We start from the raw sequence: 23,747 nt of genomic DNA, 5'->3' as shown, positions 1-23,747 counted from the left end.
TTGCCATGAAGATTTTTGACGTTTTCTTGGAGAATTTACTAGTTTGATTTTAAAATTGGAGTTCCTGCTGTTGTATGAGACTGGTTTTGATTCAAGGCAAATGTAAAAGGTCTTCAGTTAATCTTATATACTCAGTTCCCAGAAGACTCCGGTTCTGTCTTGGTCTTGTTTCTATCTTCCCAAAAGGCTTGATCTTTTCTTGAGCTCAGTGATTCGTGATTTGGGGCAATTCTTGGTCAGGTCTGTCGTGGTGATCTTAAGCATTCATGTGTAAGTTTTTTTATTACAATGAACTAGTGTTGGGTCATCAGAAAGATCACGTTTTACATTTTTTCAGTATGGTGCAATGATGATTTTCTTCTTGGCAGGGAGTTAACTGCTAGTTTTTATCCAATCACGCGTATCTAGCATTGCTTTAGGTTCGTGTTTTGTATTTTAGTGCATAATGCAGATGATTTTCTGTGTTCAGCTTTTACCTCACCTTGAATGTCATAAACCACTTGAAAATAAACATTTGACTTTTTTTGAGACTTAACTATTTGACAAACTAGTCTGTATATATTGATTAAAAGTCAAATGAGCTGATACCAGAGATCAATCTAAAATTTGAGTGATATTTTTCTTAAAATAGCCCAGACTTACAGTACATAAAAGTCCTGATTTTTTTTTCAAGTACTTTCGAGTTGCCATCGTATTATTTCAAAAGATATTTGTAAATCCAAAACTCTTTAAATGCAACCACATGACGGTGAAAGCCAGCGCTCCAAAATTCTACTTTAAAAAGTGTAATTTCAATACATTTAACTTGTCTGCCATCAACTGTCCAATCCACTTGAACTAGGATTTGCCTCAATGGCAGACAATGACTTAAACACAGTCAAAATCGGTCTAACCGGCATATTCACACACGCCTATTAAAAAACCTCGCATGCCCTTCCCGCACTGCGACGCCATCCCTTCCTGCGATTTCGCCTCATTATGACATCCTTTGTCAGCGTGCGGGTGTGTGTGTGTGTGTGTGTGCGTGTGTGTGCATGCTCTATGGGGGTGGGCTCAGGGGAGAGGAAGCGGCCTCAAGGTAAGTTTTGAGGGGCAGCGGCTCTTTGACCCGAACCCACAGGTAGGAACGTGTAGAACATTACTGTGTATGCGTGGAGCCAAATGTAGCGGGCGTGTGGCGTCTGCATGCGCGTTGCCGCGGTAACCCCGGAGCGGTGTGCATGTACAGTAAGTAGTAGCCACGGTAACCGGAGGGCTTGGCATGCACGTTAATGAATGTCTGTCTCTCTCTCTCCTCGCCTGGCCGTGAACCCCCGCCCAGAGCACAGCTACACCCCAGGTAGGTCGCCTATGTCATTGCGACGATGATGCCAATGCTGGATTTCCTCCAATAGCGCCGTTTGGACTCCGGAAAGGGGATTTACCGGAATTCATGATCGGTGTCCAATCCCTCACTAACATATGCGGTTCACAGTTGGAAAGGCTGCAATCCGAGGTGGACTCTTACGGAATAGGACGTCAGTTTGCGTTTTACATTTGTGTGAAGTGCTATACTCTTTTACACAAAGCATAGGTCTCAAAATAACGGATTTTTTTTTATCCTTAACCCTTGAAATCAATGTGAATATCAAGCACCAATAGATTTGAATGTTGCAATAATAAAACAATTGACATCAGAGTCCATAATTATAGTTTTGTGTAAGTGCATGGAGTGCCTTACTTGTAAAACACACCTAATACCGTTGTAGGGTAAATAAACACAAATACGTAAAATAATTTTGCAGAAATTATGTCCTATAAAAGCTGTTATCTGAGGAAATTCAGTATTCATGCTTCTCTTTATTGCTAGCACATATTCATCTCGTTTTCCCGTTGGTCATGTCCCTACCTTGATTGATTTTTTTTGGAGTACATATTCATATTTTTGGGGGTCGCAAACTTTTCTCCCAGGTATGTGAACAACTATACATTAAAAAAAAACTAAAATAAATATGCACGACCGAAAGTTTCCGCAATTTTGGACTAGCCAATTGGTCGCCCACGTGTAATTGGTGTGTCAACAACATACTTGACCCCCCATGATCCTTTGCTGTGCTGACTGTGCTCTTGTCTTCCTTTAAGGTCTGGCACACCTGATGATTGGCGACCAAGGTACGGCTTCTTCTTACCTCACTTCCTGTTGTTACTCTGCTACATGTCATCAATCTTAAGCACACACACACAAACTCCCCCTCACCCCCCCCATCCTCATCACCACATGGCGCGGGGAGGAAGTTGTCTCTCTAGGCACGGAAGCAAGGTCAGTTCTTCTTTCCTTTTAATTGAGGTTTATTTTTTTTCCTCCTTTTCTTTAAACGGTCCCATGGAAACGATTATTGGCTTTTTCATTTGAGGCGAAATGGATGACTTCAGCGTTTGCGCTGGAACTAATAAATGGGAAATGCAGGCTTTTAAAGATGATCTGAGATGAGAGAGCAACTTCTGCAAGCGGGCAGACGGCCGGCCGACCGGCCGGCTTAATTAGGCGGCCTCGTCACCGCGTGCCTAATTAAGTGACACTCTCGCTAGGCTTTGCATCGCCGGGTCGGATCGTGTGCTTTTGTCTGCCCTCGGCTTTTTTTTTTCTCGCCGGTGCGTTGTGTGCGAGCGCATTTGCCCGTGTGGCAGCTCTTCTGGGGTCCGCATTCATCTCCGCCCTTTCATCAATTTCCACGTCGTTCGTACACGGAAAGCAATCCGCGGTGTTTTGCTTGGTTTAAAAACATGCAGTCCAAAAGCGTGGACATTTCTTTACACTTGTGTTCCTTCTCTTTGCCCTCTTTGGACTGCACGCGGTGTCAATTTAGGAAAGCTCAGAGGTACTTCATTGATTTTTCATTTTATCGGCGTGAATGGTTTTGCCTTCCATTACATTGACAAGGTGGTTTTTTTCCAGGGGTGGGCAAAAAGCCCATGACTATCTTTTTAGCTTCCTCACTGGCTCCATCCAGTCCTTTTTTCTATATCAAGAATACCCCCCAAATTTAAATATTCTTTTTTTAAAATGCAAAATAAATTGCAACTGAAATTTCATTTTAATGTAGATATATTCTTTAATTTGATTTCACCTTTTTTCGTCATTGGTTAATTGGTATAACTTAGTGAGATAAGTCATCAGTGTTGTTTCTTTAATAGTATTTCATGTGCATCAATTCACTTTTGTCAAATCTATTTTTTTAAATATTAGGCTACTCAAATTTTTTTTTTTGATTAGCATCATTCTCTTGCGATTTATTATTTTGATCATAAATCTGTATGCCTTTGGCGTCTAGTGGAGTTTTTTTCCTCAAAATATATTAAACAAACTTGTTTTATAAATTTTCAACAGTGGACATCAATTGGAAGCAACATTTTTTTTGTTTGGTTTTTAAAAAATAATTCTTAATTGACAAATTATGATAAAATAATTACACTATCAATTACTGTTAAATCTGTTCATATAGTTTTACTCCCCGACACAAATGACCTGTCTCATCAGTGCATTGAAACAAAAATAAAATTAAATGTATTCCATGTAGAATTTGCCCAACCCTGGATGAAAATGTCCAAGTCATGGCTTTAAAATTGAACACCTTTATTCAGGTAAGCTTCTGGTGCATGAGCGAGTGTGGCTGTGTGATTGGGAATCTGCTAAAAAGCTGCATGTGCGCGAATGATTGGAAGTTCCAGTCAAAGAGGCGCCAGTCCAAACGGTAGGTGCCTCACCGCATGACGCTGATGAAAGCACTGATTGGCCCACATGACGATAAGGTCCCACTGCGACATTTGATTGGACGGCAGAACATGACGCGGAATAAAATGAAACACCAGACGGACGGAAATCTCTTGAATGCTCCGCAAATGATGCCCGTCACGCCAATCACGTTTCAATGGACGTTTCTATCTTTGGGAATGGCAGAGTGCTTTTTGAGGAACATTCTCCAGTAGACACCATATTATTAGCCCACATATTATTCTGCTCATTTTACATCCTTTTGGGAAGAACTGGGCGATATGAATATTTAAATGGTCAGAATTGGGCCAATGGTCCTAGGCGTCTGAGGGTTATAGATAGAACCATTTAACTTCTTTTTTTTTTTTGAAGATTGTCATTTTTTATAGTAAAATCCATTTAAACAAATGACAACCTTCCCTGTTTTCCCGACTTAAGCTAAAGATCGCACGATGAAAATACTACTGCAGGGGTGTCGGACTCGGGTTGGTTCGTGGGCCGCTTTAACGTCAACTTGATTTCGCGTGGGCCGGACCTTTTTAGGAATAATATTTAGATTTTTTTTTTAATAAATGGATTAAAAGAACTGGATTAAAATCCCTGAATATTCAGTTTTTTATAGATCTAAAACAATGTTTATTTTAGCTTTTTTATATATATTTCTAGATTTTACAAAATGATTTTTGAACTAAAAACAGAAACAAATTATTAAAAAATTACAATCATTGATTTAAAAGGGGGAAAATCAGGAAATTTAATGTACATCTATACTCTTCATTTTAATTTGATCCTAAAACAGAAAGTCGGCACTCATGATTTCCTTTCCCGGGCCACACAAAATGATGCGGCGGGACAGATTTGGCCCCCGGGCCGCCACTTTGACACATGCACTACTGTATTGTGCTCCCCCTTCATTTCATAGCTTCAACTTTTTGCGGCTTTACCACATCGTGGATTTTTTTTCTTAGGGATATTTTTTAAAAGTACATGAAAATATCTAAATCTGACCAAGCTAAAACTCGCAACCGGAAGAGATATGAAAAATGCCGTTGAAAATGCCCCCTAAATATTGGCGTTCCTTGATATGCTAAAGGAGTAGCACGCAATTGCGGCATAAATGCATCTACACTGTGGCATCCTTTTGTACATAATTTAGCTGCGAGCAACCTTGTTAAAGTTAATGGGGTCCGCTATGCGGTTAAAAGTGACACACATTTCCCCTCTGGAGATGCATGCGTGCTGTGGTGGTCTCTAAGCTGCAAATAATTAAAAATAAATTCCCATGAGGTGAAGCGGTGTAGCGACTGGTCTCCCCACCCAGGTTGCCGTGCTGCACATTGCAGCGACCATTCTTGAAAACATGTACAGTGGTACCTCGACATACGATCTCAATCCGTTCCGGGACTGAGATCGTATGTTGAGCTTTTCGTAACTCGAGTGGACTTTTCCCATTGAAATGAACTCAAAACAAATTAATTCGTTCCAACCCTCTGAAAAAACACCAAAAACAGGATATTGGATTGGAAAAAAATGTTTTATTTCTTCTAATTCGCCATCTATTAACAAAGTAACACATAACTAGTGGTTTAATAGTAATAAAATGTGTTTAATAGAAGTAACATTAGACGCATTTCGCGGAGGGTAGAGACAGCGACATACACGGAGGCGGGGGATGTTCGGGGGGACTTATCCACGGCACTCGTAAACGAACAAACAAATTTAAATTAACTTGGATTAATATATACAGACACACTCAAACATACGTTTAATGTAACTTTACACAAAACTGAATTCTAGTTTTGTCTTAATCTTTTGTTACCTTCGTTTTCCGGGTTAGCGGTTTGCCACGCCTCCACCCTCACGTTCGCTATCGATGGGTTGTTTGCTGTTGTACTATGTATTCCCTTCAAAATATTCCGAAAATGATGCACACAAATGTCCTCACAATAGGATAACGCATTACCACTTGCCAACGAGAAGTCGTCTTGAATGAGCGATCGCGGGAGCTAAGAGGCTAAGGAAGGAATAACAGCCTACCCACGTATTGATTGTGGGTAATGAAGTTTTATTCTGAGAAAGGGTGCCATTGACTATCGGTGTAGTGTGCACGAGTATACTTCATTACCCAGAAAGCCCTCTTTTGCCGGTGCATGCGCGTTATGCGTTTCCTGGTCGAAACTCGTCTGAATAAATCGTTCAGTGCTCGTAGATATAGTAGTTATACACGAAAGAGATGCGGAAGAAAAGACAGTGCGCTACAATGATAAACAGCCTCTCATGTCATGGCCACCTGGCTTGGTCGCATATTGAAATTTTGATCGTATTGCGGGCGAATTATTCGATCAAAATTTTCATCGTACCTCGAGCATGTCGTAGGTAGAGCTGATCGTAGGTCGAGGTACCACTATAGTATGGTATGTAGTGATAATAGGGGTGATCCTACTTTGCGGTTTTTCTATTATCGCGGCCATGTCCGGTCTAGAGTATCTGCGAAAAATAAGGGATTAGTTTACATTTTCAGTCTGGCAAAGTTCTGCCTCAATTTATGTGGCTCGGCTAATGAGTTTTTTTTAACTGCCATAAGGCCACGTTGTAGCTAACTAAATCAAAGCGTATTGTCTGCTAGAGTAGAACTTTTCTGCAAGGTTCTGGAACCTTCCCCTCTATCTGAGACCAAACGGCAGCCGTGTCGTGAAGGTCGTCAAACGGCGCCGAAGGAGCAAAAGAGGCTTTTGGAACAAGCGAAATGAGTTTCTTTGAGGGGGCGGGCCGAGTGTCTTTGGAAGATATACAGCACGTGCGCACGCTCGTGGGAGGAATTGAGGGGAAAAAAAGCAAGTTAAAGCCCAGGCGATAAAGCCGCTCGTCTCGCCTGTCTGTGATGTCGGGGCGAGCGACGTATCTGCAAAGGCGCAGCGGCGCTTCCGTCTGCCCTCCGGGGGCCTCGGCGCTTTGGCCTCAGGGACGGCGCCCAAGACCTTTTTTTTTTTTCTCAACACCCCCCCACCCTCCTACGTTGAAAACACTGCTATCTTTCTCCTCGGGAACAACACGCGCTTTCAGTGAGGGGGTTGAGGGAGAGGAAGCTAAATCGTGTTTTTATTTCGGAATCAGGAAAAATGCAAACTGAACTCATTTTTTTTTTATGTTGACGTCCAATCCACGTGAATTTAAATGACTTCCAGATTGGACGTATCTCGCTGCCAATGACGTGTTTGAAATACTGATATTTTTAGAGGTAGAAATGGTAATTCAATGACGATATAGTGTAGAATTTGGGTAGTTTTGACATTTAAAATATTCTACTGTATTTAATTTTAAATATTTAAAGCACAGATCGTAAAATGTTAATGAATCAATTCTTCAAAAAATGGAAAAAAATATAATGCATTATAAAAATATATATTTTTCTCCCAGTTGCAATCTTCAGAAAATGAATGAATCCCTTTGATCCAAGAAAAACTTAAATTAAAGTATTTAATAAAATATTATGTAGACCTTCAACAGTTAAACTTAAACTATGTGTACCTAAAAACGCATTCTTTTAAACATATCTGCACATCTAAAGGACGAAAACAGACGTTTGGGGTTTCCATCCGTTCATTGGATCGGTACTTAACTCTGTAAACCCAAAACTATTAAACAGCTGGCAGAAAATTCCAGTTCGTTAATCTCGGAGTCTTTAGTGCGACCGCAGAACAAACAAACAAAACCATTTAAAATAAACTTTACAATAAATTTGTATAATACTACTCAAGCCCATTAGATTATCTGATTGTACACATCAGGGTAAAAATGATTTCAAAATCTGCGACACTCCAAAAAAAACGAGTTTATCAGTTTATCCCCTCGCTTCCATCTTGCCGGAAATCGTCCACGACCAGTCGTCGATTTCAGCCTTTGAAATCCTCCACCCTAATTAGCTTGTTGGTGAATTTTGCGTGGTAGCTCCGAGGGTTCCCCACGCCTATCCCGTAATCCGCCCGCCGCTTCGCCAAGTGGTCCGATCGCTGACCTTTTAGACACATACGTGAAGCCGAGGCCCGAATGACGCTCGCGCACAATAACCTTTAGAAGAGTGGCTGCTGAGTAGGTGAGAGGGTGTAAATATGCATGAGTAAGGCTGCCTGCACAAATTCTTCACGGTCAGCGGACGTAAGGCAAAGTGTGTGCGTCGCGCGCGCTCGCTCGCCTGGTGGGAGCGTTAGCGCTCAGGGGAGGCGGATCGTGAGTCATCGCTTGTGACACACAAAGCGTCGGCAAGCCGAGCCTAACGCGTTTGACTTATGGCCAACGAGCGCGCAGATGGACGGCCGCTTCGCCGTCGCCTTTCAATATTCGCTCGGCTCTGGTCTTTTTGCCGCGTGCGCGCACACGCGTGGAGAAAAAAAAAAGAAAAAGCGCTTTGCTGACTCCGCCATATGCCCGCTTGAACACGGTAACAGACGCCAAGGCGCAGAGCACCAGTCGCTACCAGTAAGGTACAACGTGTCCCGTACCTCTTACTCATCCCGATCCCACAGTGCTAATAAAAGTCACATAGACCTGATTCATTTTTAATAAAATACAGCCTTGCTGGGACTCAATAGGAGAAAATTGGATTCATCAGATACTGTCGCCTTTTACCAGTATGGGGCCCGTGAGTTCATGAGTTAAACTCCCATTTTTTTTGTGTGTATATATATATATATACACAATGGAGTTTAACTCATGGGCTGACATTGACAATGATGGATAGCAGTTCTCTATATAATAAAATGGCGACTACTGTGTATTGCTACTTATTGTCGTGTAGGCACTCGGACGTTTCGTCGAAAGACGTTTGGTCCCCGGACGTTTGGTCGACCGGACGTTTGGTAGAACGGACTCTCTCTCTCATGATTATAATTTTGAGAACGAGAGATTACCTGGTTGCTCGCTTTCAACAGTAATCTCTCTGTCTCTCGCTCATAATTTGACAGTGAGTGAACCCGGCGACCAAACGTCCGTTCTACCAAACGTCCGTTCTACCAAACGTCCGTTCTACCAAACGTCCGTTCTACCAAACGTCCGTTCTACCAAACGTCCGTTCTACCAAACGTCCGTTCTACCAAACGTCCGTTCTACCAAACGTCCGTTCTACCAAACGTCCGTTCTACCAAATGTCCGTTCTACCAAACGTCCGTTCTACCAAACGTCCGTTCTACCAAACGTCCGTTCTACCAAACGTCCGGCCACGAGTCATGTACTATAGACTCGCGTCTTGAATAGAACTTTCTGTTGAAATTCCTCTCTCTGCTTGGAATGGCGGTGAATTTTAGTGCATTGATGGTGATATCAATCCCTTTTGACTTGGCGGATTGCTGCCATGTCTCCCAATCGATGTGGTCATTCATGTAGGAAGTAGGAAGGGTTTGTTTTTAAAGTTATTTATTTGATTTTTCCCAGGGTTTTTCCAATCCATTTCCTTAGTTGTACCTCTTTTGCTGTCACTGGTAGATGCGTATTTTTTTTCTGAAATTCTATAAGAGCCATTGGAACGGTTCTTGATGTGTACTTTTAGATTTTTACTTTTGTAAGTGGTCATATTTCAGCCTTGCTTGGTCAGCTAGCGTATACATCTGTTAGCGTTAACAGTTAGTGTCAGCGAAGAGCGACCTTGGTAGTTTAGTACTATCAATTAGCATCTAAATTAACATAATGGTTCAATGTTTCCAGAGTTACTGTGTCCCATCCATTTTTAGAGCAGGTTTGGTCTATTAACATTACTATGTAGACATGATCATGGAGGGATGTCAATGGCCCTGAAACATAAATCTACTTCCAGTTTTCCATTGCGACACTAAAAAAAAACCCACTCAAACAGATCGAAAGTGCGAGGGCATCTCAGTGTTAAAAGGCTGAGTGTGGACTGACGGCCGGGTGTGATTATTTGCAGCTTGAGGCTGTGAAAATCAAACTGTGGAAAGACAGCGATGCCCCCTGTGGACGTTACAACAGGCAGGCTAATGGAAGGAAATTATTTGTGCGTTTCGGACATATTATTTTGTTTTTTCCTATACTGTGACTTAATTCAAATTTCCCATTTATGACAAAAAATATTGCAACTGCGTTTTCATATTATCCGAGCACAATTATAATCACATTTATTTTGGAATTCAATTCATAGCTTGTATCTTAATTTAATTTTTGGGAAATATTTGAAAAAAAATCTTAAACAACATAAATTATTGACTCTGATTTGCTGTTTTCAGACAATTTCTGACAGCCTTCCGTCCTATATATAATAATTAAATCATAGATATAACGTAAAAATGGGCAATTATTTAGGTTACTGTGTTAATTCCACTTAGTTCTTTTTTACTGAATAACTATGTTTCAGTTAAAACAGATCTTAATTCAAACCACATATTTTTCGTACTATCACTGGAGTATAAGTCGCACTCACCAAAAAATGCACAATGAAAGGGAAAATCTTTAAAAAAATGTAAATGATCAGAAACCAAGAACAAACATTATACCTTAAATTAATAGTAAAAGATGGACAAACAGCCAATGTAGGCTCCTGTTAACATAACATTAAAATTTTAATTTTTGGATAACTATAGCCTCAAAAAAGAAAACAAGTTATTGGCCACTAATAGTGCAGAAAATACGGTGGATCATTAATAGTACATTGCATTTCTCAGTACTTTCCCATTTTTGCGTCCGCCTTTGTGGCTTTCTTGTTTGCAAAAAAAAAAAAAGCGACGTGATGGCGAGAGCAGATACCACCAAAAAAAAGCTGGGGAAGGTCGAAACCACAAAGGGAGACAGGAAGTGAGATAAGACTGCGGAGTTTCTTCTCGGACGCGCTCGGGATTCATCAGCGATGCAGATACCTCACCCGCGCTGCTGACGCACACCCGCACTCACACTCCTATTGTCTTTCACACATTTTCTTTACAGGCTGATTGCAGGGTTTCCGCTTGTTTTCACATCCACTCACTCATGTGTCACCTCGCCGCTTTTTCCTCCCGTCAATTTGCCGGCGTACGTACGCTCCCGACCGACCACGCCGCGCTTTAAGCCCTTTTTCTGCAATTGGCGATTCACTCCGGTGCCCCATCTGGCATTTCCAAGTTCATTTCTTTGCTGTTTGCCAAACGCGCACGCTCACGAGCACACTGAGGAAAAACTCAATTATCTTCGGTGCTTGTCTGGCATTAACGCAACAACTGAAATAGCCTCGGCGTCCATTAAAGAACGATATCGTGACTCCCCTTCCCTCTCTCGGTTGCTTATTTGTGAACAAGACGGCTTCATCAAGTGCACGTCATGTCGCACAAAAGCGTACAGATTCCGGGTTTGTGCTCGTGTGTGAGTAAAAAGGAATGAAAGTAGCTATGATCTTATCCCGCTTTAAGACAAACACATTGTTCCGCCCGCAGACATTGTCATGGAAACAAGGCGGTTTCCCTGGGTACCAGTAGGGATGAGGCCAAAGCCGCTACAGTACGTACAGACGGAGGTGGGCAAAAAAAAGATGAATGCGGATAAAGAACGCTGGGAAAAAAAAAGACAAAATGGGACACGCGCTAAAAGATTTAATGTAGCGCTAAAGGTATCAGAACAGGCCAGCCTTGAAATGCACAAGAGGCTTTTAAATGCTTTTTTTGTGTTCTCTCCATTGATTTGTGGGAAGGCAGACTTTGTGACGACTGAATTGAAAAAGTATCTCGCTGGAATTAAAAAAAAGCTGTATCACGTCTTCACCAAACTAAATTTAGGGAAAGTAAAAGATGAAATGTTATTAGGGACTTCAAAATAATAGCCTAGCGTATTTCTGACGCAAATCCATCATAAAAAAGGGGAAGAAAACGTTTAATAATGACCTTTAAAACTAAGAAATGTTCTATTTTTGTCATTCTCTATTAAAGCAAACTTGTTTTTGTATAATCAAAATAAGAACTTTTTTCTCCCTGATACTTAACACTCAAAATAATGACAATTTACAGCCGCTTTTCTCAATGGCTCTCCATCCAATGACAACATTTAACTAACCAACTTAAAGTCCTTGCATAGTGTCTTCTATAAATGCTCAATACAGCGCTTAATTTATATGGAAAGACGCCGACCTTTCACTGCATAAATAGTTCCGATTCACGTAGTTTTCACCTGGATTTTTTGTCTTTTTTCACCGCAAGCCACAATCAAGCCGCCGTCCTTCTGTCTGATTCAATAACACGCTCTTCACGACGCAGTTTTAATCAGCGTTAATCAACGTTGGTCACTTCTATCGACTGCTAACCAAGCGAGTCACCTTGAACGTGATGGAAATTGTGAAATAAAATAGTACCACCCACTAAATAGGCGCTCCACGTATTGTTACTGAATTAATTCATTTACTGCCATTTGAATGAACGCTCACCTCAGAAACTTTCACTTCAAGTTTAAGTCCCAAAAATTCGACCTCTATCGCCCATTAATGACACTGGAAGGATTCATCTTCCAAGCAACAACATCCCCGTGCGCAATTCTTCTGGATTTGTATTTATTCCTCCATTTTTTTTCTTTCTCGCAGTTTAACGGCAATGCATACATTTGCATGCATTTGCCCGCCTTTGCTGGTATATCTGTTTGCGCTAGTTAAGCACGTAGTTAATCCACCTGCCGGTTATTAAGGAAGGAATGCTTTTGACACGACTTGTGTGTGTGTGTGTGTGTGTGTGTGTGTTTGTGTGTTGGCGGCTGATAGCAGAACTGCATCGTTGGCTAAAAACCAGCAGCGTGCTATCTCCGGAATGACAGGGGCGCTTTGATTGAAGCTCGCCACATTGGGATTTACTGTAGATGGAGCACTGCTTTTTTTTGCTTCCTCCTCCCCCCATCTTTCCGTCATCATTTTCCCTTCATTTTATTTGCCGCCGTGCCCCCTTTCTCTTATTAACCCCCCCAACCCCCTCACCATCAGGTGCAACGTAATGTGCATTCCCTCGACGCACGCCCGATCTTCTCCGGCCGCCATTTTGATTCAGTGCAGCTGTCTGTGATAATATGCGCCTCACTCAATCAGACTCGCCCTCATTCCGTTCACCCCTACCCAAAATTAAATACACTCATGTTGCCTTGGAAACGGGGAGAAATGCCAGCAGGACAAAGTTGTTCCTTGAGATGAGTGACTGACCATAACTGCCAATTTAGCCTTATTCGCACCAGATTGGTATTACCTCTGCATTTTTTTGTGATTTGTGATGATTTTTAGGACCTCTTAGTAGTGGTAGTAGTAGCGGTAGTACTGGTAGTAGTGGTAGTAGTAGCAGTAGTACTGGTAGTAGTGGTAGTAGTATTGGTAGTAGTGGTAGTTGTAGTAGTGGTAGTACTGGTAGTAGTAGTAGTGGTGGTAGTGGTGGTAGTAGTGGTAGTGGTGGTGGTAGTAGTGGTAGTAGTGGTAGAAGTGGTAGTGGTGGTGGTAGTAGTGGTAGTAGTGGTAGTAGTGGTAGAAGTGGTAGAAGTGGTAGTAGTGGTAGTACTGGTGGCAGTACTGGTAGTAGTGGTAGTAGTGGTAGAAGTGGTAGAAGTGGTAGAAGTGGTAGAAGTGGTAGTAGTGGTAGAAGTGGTAGTACTGGTAGTAGTGGTAGTGGTGGCAGTGGTGGTAGTAGTGGTAGAAGTGGTAGTAGTGGTAGTACTGGTAGAAGTGGTAGTACTGGTAGAAGTGGTAGTACTGGTAGAAGTGGTAGTACTGGTAGAAGTGGTAGTACTGGTAGTAGTGGTAGTACTGGTAGAAGTGGTAGTACTGGTAGAAGTAGATTTTCTGTTTGTGTTTTTTATTTGTTTGCAAGAATTAATGTGGAAAAAGGAAACTATTTGAAAAGCATTATATAATATTGAGCTTTATTTTTTTGTACGTGTTGCTGGTAAATGCCAATAGGAAAAAGGGGTCACAAAATCTGAACATTTTCTTGACGAATTATAGTGATATTTGATCCTCAAAAATCACGTGACTGGAACTCGTTGAGAAAAAAATATGCGATCAGGACGACTCTAGAAATAATGCACACATGCGTAGTTGATTAACAGCTCCACTTAGTAATCAGACATGTTGCTTCCGTCGACATTTTTATTCTCTCTTTTCTTTTTTTCTTGGCATTTCCATGTAAAAAGAAGACCATTTGCCATAATTGCTCTCAGAATTGTGACTTATTATCAGGTTGCCCCCCTTCCTCCGCCTCCCCTTTCATTATTCTGAGCGTTTTACTCACTCAAGTGCGGCGCTATTTCCATTCGGGCGCTGTTCTCCGTCTCAGCCGTAACAACCTATTACACTCGACGATATTCATTGCGCGTCTCGCCCTCTTCTCACATGGGCCGAAGCGCTCACAAGATGGCGGCCGGGCCAGGGGCGCCGGGAGAACGCGGGCATCGCTTGTGAATGCGGAGCCGGTTGTCGCCAGGATTTTTCACACAGATAAGCGAGCCGAGAGCTTAAGGATGATGGATTGCCAAACCATGGGCTAATGTCCTTGGGGGTCACTAATGGCGTACAAGCCAGGCCGCTATTGGCCGCCTACTCGTGGTGAGGAATTCTAATTGGCTGTGCTTGGATGGAGTCGCCTGAGCGGAATTTGATGAGAGGGGGTGAAAACTCAGTAAATTACAATTTAGCCCCCCATAAGAAATGTTAGCCTGTTTTCAGAGGTGTGAGGCTGATCTTGGTCACTGGGCGTCCAATCTATTTAGCCTGGGAGGCCTGGCGGCAATCATCTGGAAAAATTTGCATTCATAGCTAGTGCTTTCCGATATGGGAGGAGGGAGGGATCACAATATTACGGTATTCATAAACTAGAATGTAATTCAATTTCAATTTGTGAAAAAACTGATACTTCAATTGACAGTTTTTTTCCCTCACTTGTAATTGAGAGCACTTTTTAAATGAGTGTCATTCAGTACTGCAATATAAATTGGACAGTATAAACCTAAGCAGCACCGTAGTATAATATTTTTGCTCAAATTTAAAGATACGTAAATATCTAACAATAATTGAGACCTTTAAGACTTCTTTATATTAGGTTAGTATAACATTACTAGTAAAACAAATATTGATATTGGAATGCATTGTGTTGTTCAGTGTGAATTACGTGTTGCTATTTTCACTTATCTTGCATGCATTACTCATGTACAGTTGGACCGTGGTTACAATTGGCCAAGTGAAAATTGGGATATTTTGAGATATATCGTCTTATCCTACGGCACTTTTCCTAACCATTACTTAGATTAGATTAGATAACTTTATTCTACACATATTTGGGAAATTTCATTGTCACAGTAGCAAGAGGGTGAGAATACAGACACAGAAAAATACATTTTAGACGAGTTTAAATGAATTGGGGCTCTGTTATTGTCAAAGCCACACAGTTAAAGTTCATTGCAATCCTTCTTATATAGAACATATTGTATATAACATGAATTTATAATGAAACCTCAGGACAAATTTCAAATTTGTGTCATCAAAAGCGAGCATCAGACTGGCGGTGGTGCCCGCGAATAGGCTGCACAGCTGTCGTAGCGACTCGTTTGGCGCAGTCGTGGTTGTTCGCCGTCACACTTGCGATCAAAGCTTGTTTACGCGGCATGCCACTCTACAATTATCACCATAGCTGGAAGTATCGGTGAGGATTTGCTCGACAATAACAAACACTAGGAGCATCTTTGGGAATATTTTACCAGCTTTGTTTCCCATCACTCAGTTGTGATTAACACCCACCATTTTGTCATGCCGGAACAGAGCATTGTGGGGGGGCAAGGCTGGAAATGTACTAATCACTCTCATTATGTTGTCTTGTTCCATTGTTAGTGTAATTTTAAATTGTTTTCATAGGAGCTCCAATTTAGAACAAAAATTATACCTTTGTGATGGGCAAAAATTGGTCATTACAAAGGTAAGGAAAAAAAATCAATTTTGAATTTCTTGTCATTAAAAATGGTTTTGCTTGCTTTGGCTATTTTGGACTAAAATAAAAATGCAATAAAGAAAATATTGTCCCAAGGGCTGCAAAACTGGCCCCGAGTTTGATGCTAGATTTTACATGCAGAGTAATCATATGCTTTTCTTTAAAAATGGTCTTGCTCTGAATGAAATCATGAATTGGTTTATAAAAAGACAAAAAACAAGATATAGATGGGATTGTTTTCATTTTCTTTTGTTGGCAGCACGCGAGGAGTACGTGGCCACATTCAAGGGCTCCGAGTTCCTCTGCTACGACCTGTCGCCCAACCCCATCCAGTCGAGCAGCGACGAAATCACGCTGTCGTTCAAGACCCTGCAGCGCAACGGCCTGATGCTGCACACGGGCAAGTCGGCCGACTACGTCAACCTGTCGCTGAAGAACGGCGCCGTCTCGCTGGTCATCAACTTGGGCTCGGGCGCCTTCGAAGCCCTGGTGGAGCCCGTCAACGGCAAGTTCAACGACAATGGCTGGCACGACGTCAAGGTCACGCGCAACCTCAGACAGGTATAGCAAGAGTTCTTCTTCATATTGACCTTTTGAATATGGCTACCTAACGACTAACGAGCGAAGCAACTAACGTTCCCTTTTCCCTTTAATTGTCTGACATTCATTGTTAACAACTTACTTTAACCAAGTTAAATACAGCTGAAGCACTTTCTCGTACTTTATGAAGTTAATCATCAAAAATCACGATGAAAGTTACTGATTATTTTTACAGACGAGGAAAAATTTAGCATTTATTTGCATTTAAAAAATGACAAATGGTGAAAATACGCACCAAAAGTTGGGTATAATTTTATTTTTATTTATTGTGTATTGTGTAAACATATTTTTTAAGATAAGGCATATGTTTAATATTTTTTGTAAGATTCTGTGCAAGTTAAGATTAATTTAAAGAGCAATCAATTATCTATCAGATATATTTTGGGTGGACTGAGATTTTGCTACAATCTTTATAAAATTGACATAACTTTATATAAAAAAAATATCTTAGATTTGGGGGAAAAAGGATGAATTTTTCATTAAATTCTTGAATTGTAACTTTTAAAATACATTTATTTTCAATTTATATTAATGTATTTAAGGATCTCTTTTTTATTTGTCGTTACTTTTTTAATGAACTGTTCAGTTTTTTTAAACATCAAATTGATATTGGATTTTTTTCCAAACCAACAGTCATTTTTTTACAAATGGAAAATATATCAACTTTTTAAAATGACTTTTTAGACAGCAATCTAAAAGAAACCATAATTGCTGTCCTATCACCTCATCAATTATAACAATTAATTCCCTGACCTAATACAACGGCGTCATCATAACCCGCTCTTGTTGTCCGACATCCACCGCCGAGTATCTATCCAAAATCCACATATTTCCTCCGTGTACTTGACTTTGGAGATCCACGGCGACCCTCGCCGTGGACTGGGATGCCCACCGAGGAACTGCTAACGTTCACCAACGAGTAGTTTGTCCTCGGCACTTTCCGTCAATGTGTTAGTTTGCAGCCGTCCAATCCGACGGCTCTCCTGGGTGAGCGCTTCTTCTCAGTGAGTGAGTGACTACTACTACTACTAACGTTGTGACTACTAACTTGTTACTAACCTGCCAGCGGAACGAACTAACACCATCCATGGAATGATTCATACTACTAACCTAACCTAACCTAACCTGTGCCCTTCTCCTATAGTGAAAAGCACTGCTCAGCAGAGGGCCTTCTTTTTTCGAGCTTTTCCTTTCTTTTTTTCTTTAATCCTTCTGTTGACAGTTTTTTTATTTGCTTTCCTTTCTTTCCCCCCCCCCCCCTCTCCTACAAAGCACTCAGGCATTGGACACGCTATGGTAAACAAACTCCATTGTTCGGTAGTTATCATTCTAATTGTTTCTCAGTTTGGCTTTCGCCACCCCGCCCCTCCGCCCCCGTGTCTTATTTCCTTTTAACAACCCCAAAACGTAAGCAATAAAAGGATAAGTGCGGTTGGTAATTTTCTATGAAAGCTGAAAAGGCCCTGATCTCTCGCTCGCTCCTCCTTTCTTCCTTTTCCAAATGATTTTTTGTTTTCTTTGTTCCTCCTTTCTCTTCGCTTCATGACTTCTGATTGGCTCACGCCTCACGACCTGCATGGCCCGACTTTCTCTTTTGCATGCATAAAAGCTAATTCGCTTCCTTATCTACCTTGTATTGTTTTAGGGCCGGAGCGCTAGGTGGTACTGTAGGATACTTCGAAACGTGTTTTGTTTCTTCCCGTGAATTCATTCATTCGTACAAAAGTGTTTCTAGAATAAGCAACATTTCTTGGTAGTTTAACCCCGTAAAAAAATTGATTGACAATTTCTTTTCAGATTCAAAATGATAATAAATTCAAAGAGAAAAAAATCAAAAAGCGACAAACAAGTTATTTGAAGAAAAACATTTTCTATAAACGTTGAACAAAAGGATCATAAAGTGCAAAACCTAAGTTTTTTTTCTCAACTCCTATTTATTTATATTTATATATATATATATATATATATATATATATATATATATATATATATATATATATATATATATATATATATATATATATATATAACTTCATTATAATAACAAACAGTAAAACAGTAATGTACTCTGGTTAGGGCATCCGATAACAAGCTAATGTTAATTTAGAAAATATATATACATACGTAATTCATGGTATTTAACCAATTTGAATCCATTTTTTAAGATTTTGTTCCCAACCACCGTTTGTATATTATTTTTAACAGGGTTATACCACTAAATTATTGGACAGCCAATACTTCTTAACTGGATATTGGGTGCCAAAAAACTAGTAACCTTACATCTGTACAGTTACTTCCATCTACAGCTGTAAAACATAATGATTCACTAAATGAATAGTAAGTATGTTAAAGTCTGGGTATGATGACAATTAGGCTTTTTCTCGAGTCAATGATGATGACAAAGCCTATGTCCGATTATTATTATTATTATTATTAAGACAAACACTGAAGTTTGGCCATAACGTGCGAGGGCCCTTTCATCGCTACGCGTATCATTAATTATTTTCATTTTCCGATCTTCCAAGCTCCCGCCGCACGCTTTCCGTCATCCCATCATCCTCTTTGTGCATGCAAATATGCAACCACAACACCGCATGATTGTAAATATATACGCATGTGGAATGAACTGCAACCCCCTCTAACACGTGAATGTATGTGGATTAATCAAAAAGTGTGTGTTCGTCGTCGGGGTGTCATCCCCAAAAAAATTCCACCCCCACCCTCTCCAAGATGGCAAACCCAACTAACAAATTCATTGCAACTAACAACACACTAACACCATCGCAGCTTACTAACATCATCAACCCTAACCTCAGTAACCCGACACTACTAACTGGCATGAAGAAGCCTGTGGAGACTCTACTAACATCTTAGGCTTCCCTAACTAGTCGGAATACTAACAATGGCCTTCGAGTGACAGGATTGACAGGTCAAAGAGCTTTAAACGCAACGGTGGAGTCAGCGTTTGGAGTGCAATCTTGCATTACGGTGTCGGTTAAAGCGTCAGATGACAAAGTGACCCTTGTCACCGACATGAATATCTGCCAGCGCGCTCATTGGTTTTCTCATTCTCGAGATCAATACCCGTACAATGGTGGAGCGTTCAGCTTGAATGGTCAGCTTCTGCAGGTGATCTGGAGGAACATGTTTCATCATTAAGTGTTGTCACGGGTCGCCTGACCCTGTTGGGCTTACGAGAGGTGGCTTTACTGATGGCAGGAATCACACTTCTGATCGTTTTCTTTACCGAGGACTTGAAAATTTAGGTTGAGGCATTGCTTCAGGAATCCTTGTTTGTCACCAAACTCTGGAGATTGTAGTGCTCACAATTCAGATGGCGTCTAGGGCACCTGTGGCAAAGAATGGGAGGTTCAAAACCGGGTCTTTTAGCTTGAAAAAACTGTGTTGCTGAGTTGTTGCAGCCTAGTTTGGGGTCGATGGGCTTGACATTCCTGTGTACAGCCTACCAAATCAAGAGTCTGACTCTTGGGAATGGTAGCAGCGTTCCCTTCTTATCAAAAAGCACTGCTTTGGAAACCCTTGTTTTTGAGAACCTTGGCCATCAAACTCTAAGGAGCAGTACCTCCAACCTAGATGCTTGATGGGGTGACCGTGGTACAGGTGGTTAAGCAAGTTGTCCATTGATTGAAGAATCAAGGGTTCCAGGCTGGCTTCTGTTTGTGTGCGTTGTCATTGCGACAGGTCGGCTAACTTTCCTGCCTGAAACTATGCAAAAAGCGATTGTTTGGTGGTGATCCCAAGGGCCAATGGTGCAAATTGGCTGCACTTTTTCTGTCACTTTCCCCCATGGTAGATATTGTAACTTTTTGAAAAGCGGTAGATAGACCAATACATTATTATTATTACGTTGGAAAAGTTTTACCAGGATGTATGAGTCAGGGTACTCAGTCAACCGGCTAAACCTGGATTTAGCAGCCTAGTCCTGGATCTGCTGTGTTTAAACCCTGCGTACCAGCCACTCTTTGGTATGGTAGCACTTCCTTCACTACTTGGATTAGTACTACTTTTAAGGCCAAATTCCTAAACCAGATTGCATCCTGGGCTGTTGGCTTTGACCCCAAACTTTGAGCTAGGTTTTTCACCAACATCTTTGGGTAGGATTTTTGGATCGCCTTACAGGTCTAGCTCCCATCTTTACAACAAAGGGGCCCAACCTGACAACAAGAATTCATTTGATGTCCTCAAGCAGGTTTATTTCCAACCTGGAATTCCATGGAGAGTTTCTCCAAAAATGACACAATTCACCACATCACATGTACCGACAATGCCCCCAACCAATCAGGCCTTCCCCCCCGCCACGTACACATTTGGTTGCCAGAGTACCTACCGGGGGCTAATTTGGCTGATCTAGCGCCGCCTTTGGGTGTGAGTATATAGCGTGTCCTTTCCCTGTGCTTTGTGGTGTAGGTGACCATTTCGGTGGACGGCATCCTGACCACCACGGGCTACACCCAGGAGGACTACACCATGCTCGGCTCCGACGATTTCTTCTACGTGGGAGGGAGCCCCAGTACTGCCGATCTGCCCGGCTCCCCTGTCAGCAACAACTTCATGGGCTGTTTGAAAGAGGTGGGGAAGTTTTTATATTTGAATGTTGTTGCAACAACGTGGCACTCTAATGGTACAACCTAAAAAAAATGAAATCTGAAAGCAGGCTTGAATCATTGGCTCATTGGTTATTAACAAGGAAAGGGCATTTTCGAAACGTTTTAGGGACAAACTCACCTTACAAACGTTCACTATAAGTTGAACTTGGCAACATTTCATATTTTGACTTGGAAAATAAAAAGTGAATATTTTAATCATTTTTTAAATTATTATTTATTAAATAAAAAACAATGGCAAAATCTTAATTATGTTTTTGAAGCTATTTAAAATTATTATATATTCATTTAAAATAAGATACATCTTTTTCGTCATTTGTATTATTTTATTTTTAAATATCAAGGAGAGAAAAACTATACATTTTCATTCATTCATTTACTTACAATTTTGTAATATGTTGAATGTCGCCTTTTATTACATTAAAACAGCGGTAAAAGTATTTCTATGAAGATCATAAAATTATTTATTTTACATAGTTTAAAATTAATTGGCTGCATTTCGCTGCCAATGGAAAATACATTTAAAAAAAGAAAAAAAAATTTCTTCAAACTGCCAGAATGTCACCAAAATTCCCAGATGCTTCACCGACATCAGAGAGAATGCTTGATGTGGAACAGCGCTGAGGGACATCAGAGCTAGATGCTAATTAGCCGAGCTGACAGTCACGTGACGCAGAAACACAATTCGTGACGTAGATCAGATGAACGAGTGTGTTATTCGTTCATGCGAGCAGACAAACAATGGCGACAGATGATGCGCCAAACATTGTGGGTACAGTACATAATACTGTATGCATCCGTTAAGACAGATGCTGGTTAAAGCGGGCGCATTTCCATCGTGAAAAAACGGCACGCCCCCTATCGTCATTGGTGCGAGCGAATGAGCACGTATTCATCTGTGCGCACGTCTTGTATAGTTTGCCGGGTCAGCGTCTTACCGCTAATATATATGCTAATATTACAAATTAGCACTCGGCCGTAGTCGATGGAAATGGGTTCAGGGAGCGTTTTTTTCTTTTATTTCATGTATTTTCTTTGCCTTTTGTTTAACTTTAATTGTCTTGATTTTCAAAATTGTTCATATTTTAGTACCATTTCCAATCTTACATCAAGTTAAGGTTGATCTTTTACTCGAGCTTTATTTTACGTCATTTTAATGTTGATTTTTTTTTATTTTAAGTACGATTATCATTAGGATTTATTCCCAACGTTAAATCATTTCTTCTATTTTTGTTGTTTCGTTGCCAAATTATTTGTTTCATGGATTTGAAGATGTTTTCCCATTTTCTTGTAATTATTTGACTGAGTTTTCTTGTTAGCCATTTCAATTTAGTTTTTCAATTGATCTTTTTCCTCAATTTTTCATCTGACCGTTTTTTAAACTTGCTTTATTTCAAATCCACTTAAATACCCAAAAGGTGTTCATTTGTATTGATTTGCCTTTAATGCTCACAGTTAATATTTTGTACATTTTCCTAAATGTCATTGATCATAATACAGAGAAAAGATTTAAAAATTGAATCCATGACAGTAGAACTCTGATTTCACTCAACAAATTTGATATTTTAATTAAGTCAGGTTGTGTTTTTTTTTGCTTAGCCATATAAATCATGTATACTAAATGAATTCATTTGACTAAATTGTTCTATTTAGTTTGCTTAATTAACACATGTAGAGGCATGAGAAGAGGGGGAGAAGGCGGTCCGGGTTGATAAAGCTGAGCCTGTTTTTTTTTTTGCCCCAATGGCATCAGAATGCTCGTCACAAACGCCGTCTTCTGCCATTCCGTCAGAGAGCGTTCTGTTTCGCAGCACAGCGCCCACATCGCGAGTCACTGCGGTCTCCCACAAAGTTATATATTCAAATTTAAAACTCACTTTTTCCTCAATAACTTATGACACAGGATGAGACATAACGAATCATCTCCAATGTCCAGTTGCGACATTTCTCTAATTTGTAGTCATTGTTTGAATATGATTTTTTTTTTAAATAGATTCAGCATTTAGCATTCACAGCCAGTCCTCCCAGTTTAAATGAATTGGACAGCCCTCATTGTCACTAGCAGGCGATGAGTAAAAAAATAATAAGAAGAAGAAATAAGCTTTAGTGTCATTGGGGTGGATAACCAGTATGTCTTTTTTTTCCATTTACTCACATTTTATTGATTTATCATTTTATTTCTTCATTATATGATAAAATTGTGTATTTAAACTAATAGGATAATATATAATGATTGATAATACCAAAATTAGTATACATATGGCTTCTTTTTGGGTCGTTTTTTTTGTTTATTTATGCCAAAATTTGTCCTTAAATCTCTTTTTTGGCCAAAGGTGGTGTACAAGAATAACGACGTGCGGCTGGAGCTATCTCGACTAGCTAAACAGGGAGACCCCAAGATGAAGGTAGAGTCAGCCATATTCTTTTCTCCTCGCCCTTTTATTGTCCCACAGCAGCTTTGGAGATGTTATCCTCTGACTAAATTGGATTATGTTGTTAAATTGTCGTCGCCTGGCGTCCTTTCAATCCCAAAAGTCTGCACTTTTGTCTGCGATAGATAAGCGCCCCGTCTAATAGCTCATTACGCCGCAGGTGAGCGGCCTGGTGTCTTACAAATGCGAGAGCGTGGCCACGCTGGATCCCGTCACCTTCGACACGCCCGAGTCCTTCGTGGCGCTCAGCAAGTGGACGGCCAAGAAGGCGGGCTCCATCTCCTTTGATTTCCGGACCACCGAGCCCAACGGTTTGATGCTCTTTAGCCACGGGAAGCCCAGGCAGATTCAGCGCAAGGACCCCCGCACGCCGCCTACCGTCAAGGTGAGCCACGCCGAGAATCTCTACGTTTTTCGCCATTTTCGATGT

The 23,747-nt window shown here is 40.8% G+C and overlaps 1 protein-coding gene across 23 annotated transcripts in view; it reads left to right on the top strand.

The window, feature by feature from the left end:
• Positions 1–23,747, top strand: part of nrxn1a (neurexin 1a) — a 74,533-nt gene that overhangs the window by 15,033 nt on the left and 35,753 nt on the right. For 10 of the 23 annotated variants that reach the window (XM_077625460.1, XM_077625473.1, XM_077625471.1 and 7 more), the window contains 7 exons: positions 1,322–1,339; positions 2,122–2,151; positions 15,920–16,221; positions 17,533–17,556; positions 20,689–20,850; positions 23,219–23,290; positions 23,478–23,702. In XM_077625460.1, the coding sequence (XP_077481586.1) occupies positions 1,322–1,339; positions 2,122–2,151; positions 15,920–16,221; positions 17,533–17,556; positions 20,689–20,850; positions 23,219–23,290; positions 23,478–23,702 (833 nt within the window). The remainder of the gene's footprint in view (positions 1–1,321; positions 1,340–2,121; positions 2,152–15,919; positions 16,222–17,532; positions 17,557–20,688; positions 20,851–23,218; positions 23,291–23,477; positions 23,703–23,747) is intronic. The other 13 variants (XM_077625479.1, XM_077625474.1, XM_077625461.1 and 10 more) reach the window with 5 other exon arrangements.

Source organism: Stigmatopora argus, chromosome 18 (genome assembly GCF_051989625.1).
Source record: "Stigmatopora argus isolate UIUO_Sarg chromosome 18, RoL_Sarg_1.0, whole genome shotgun sequence".
NCBI lineage: Eukaryota > Metazoa > Chordata > Actinopteri > Syngnathiformes > Syngnathidae > Stigmatopora > Stigmatopora argus.
This window is presented reverse-complemented; position numbering and strand designations above follow the sequence as displayed.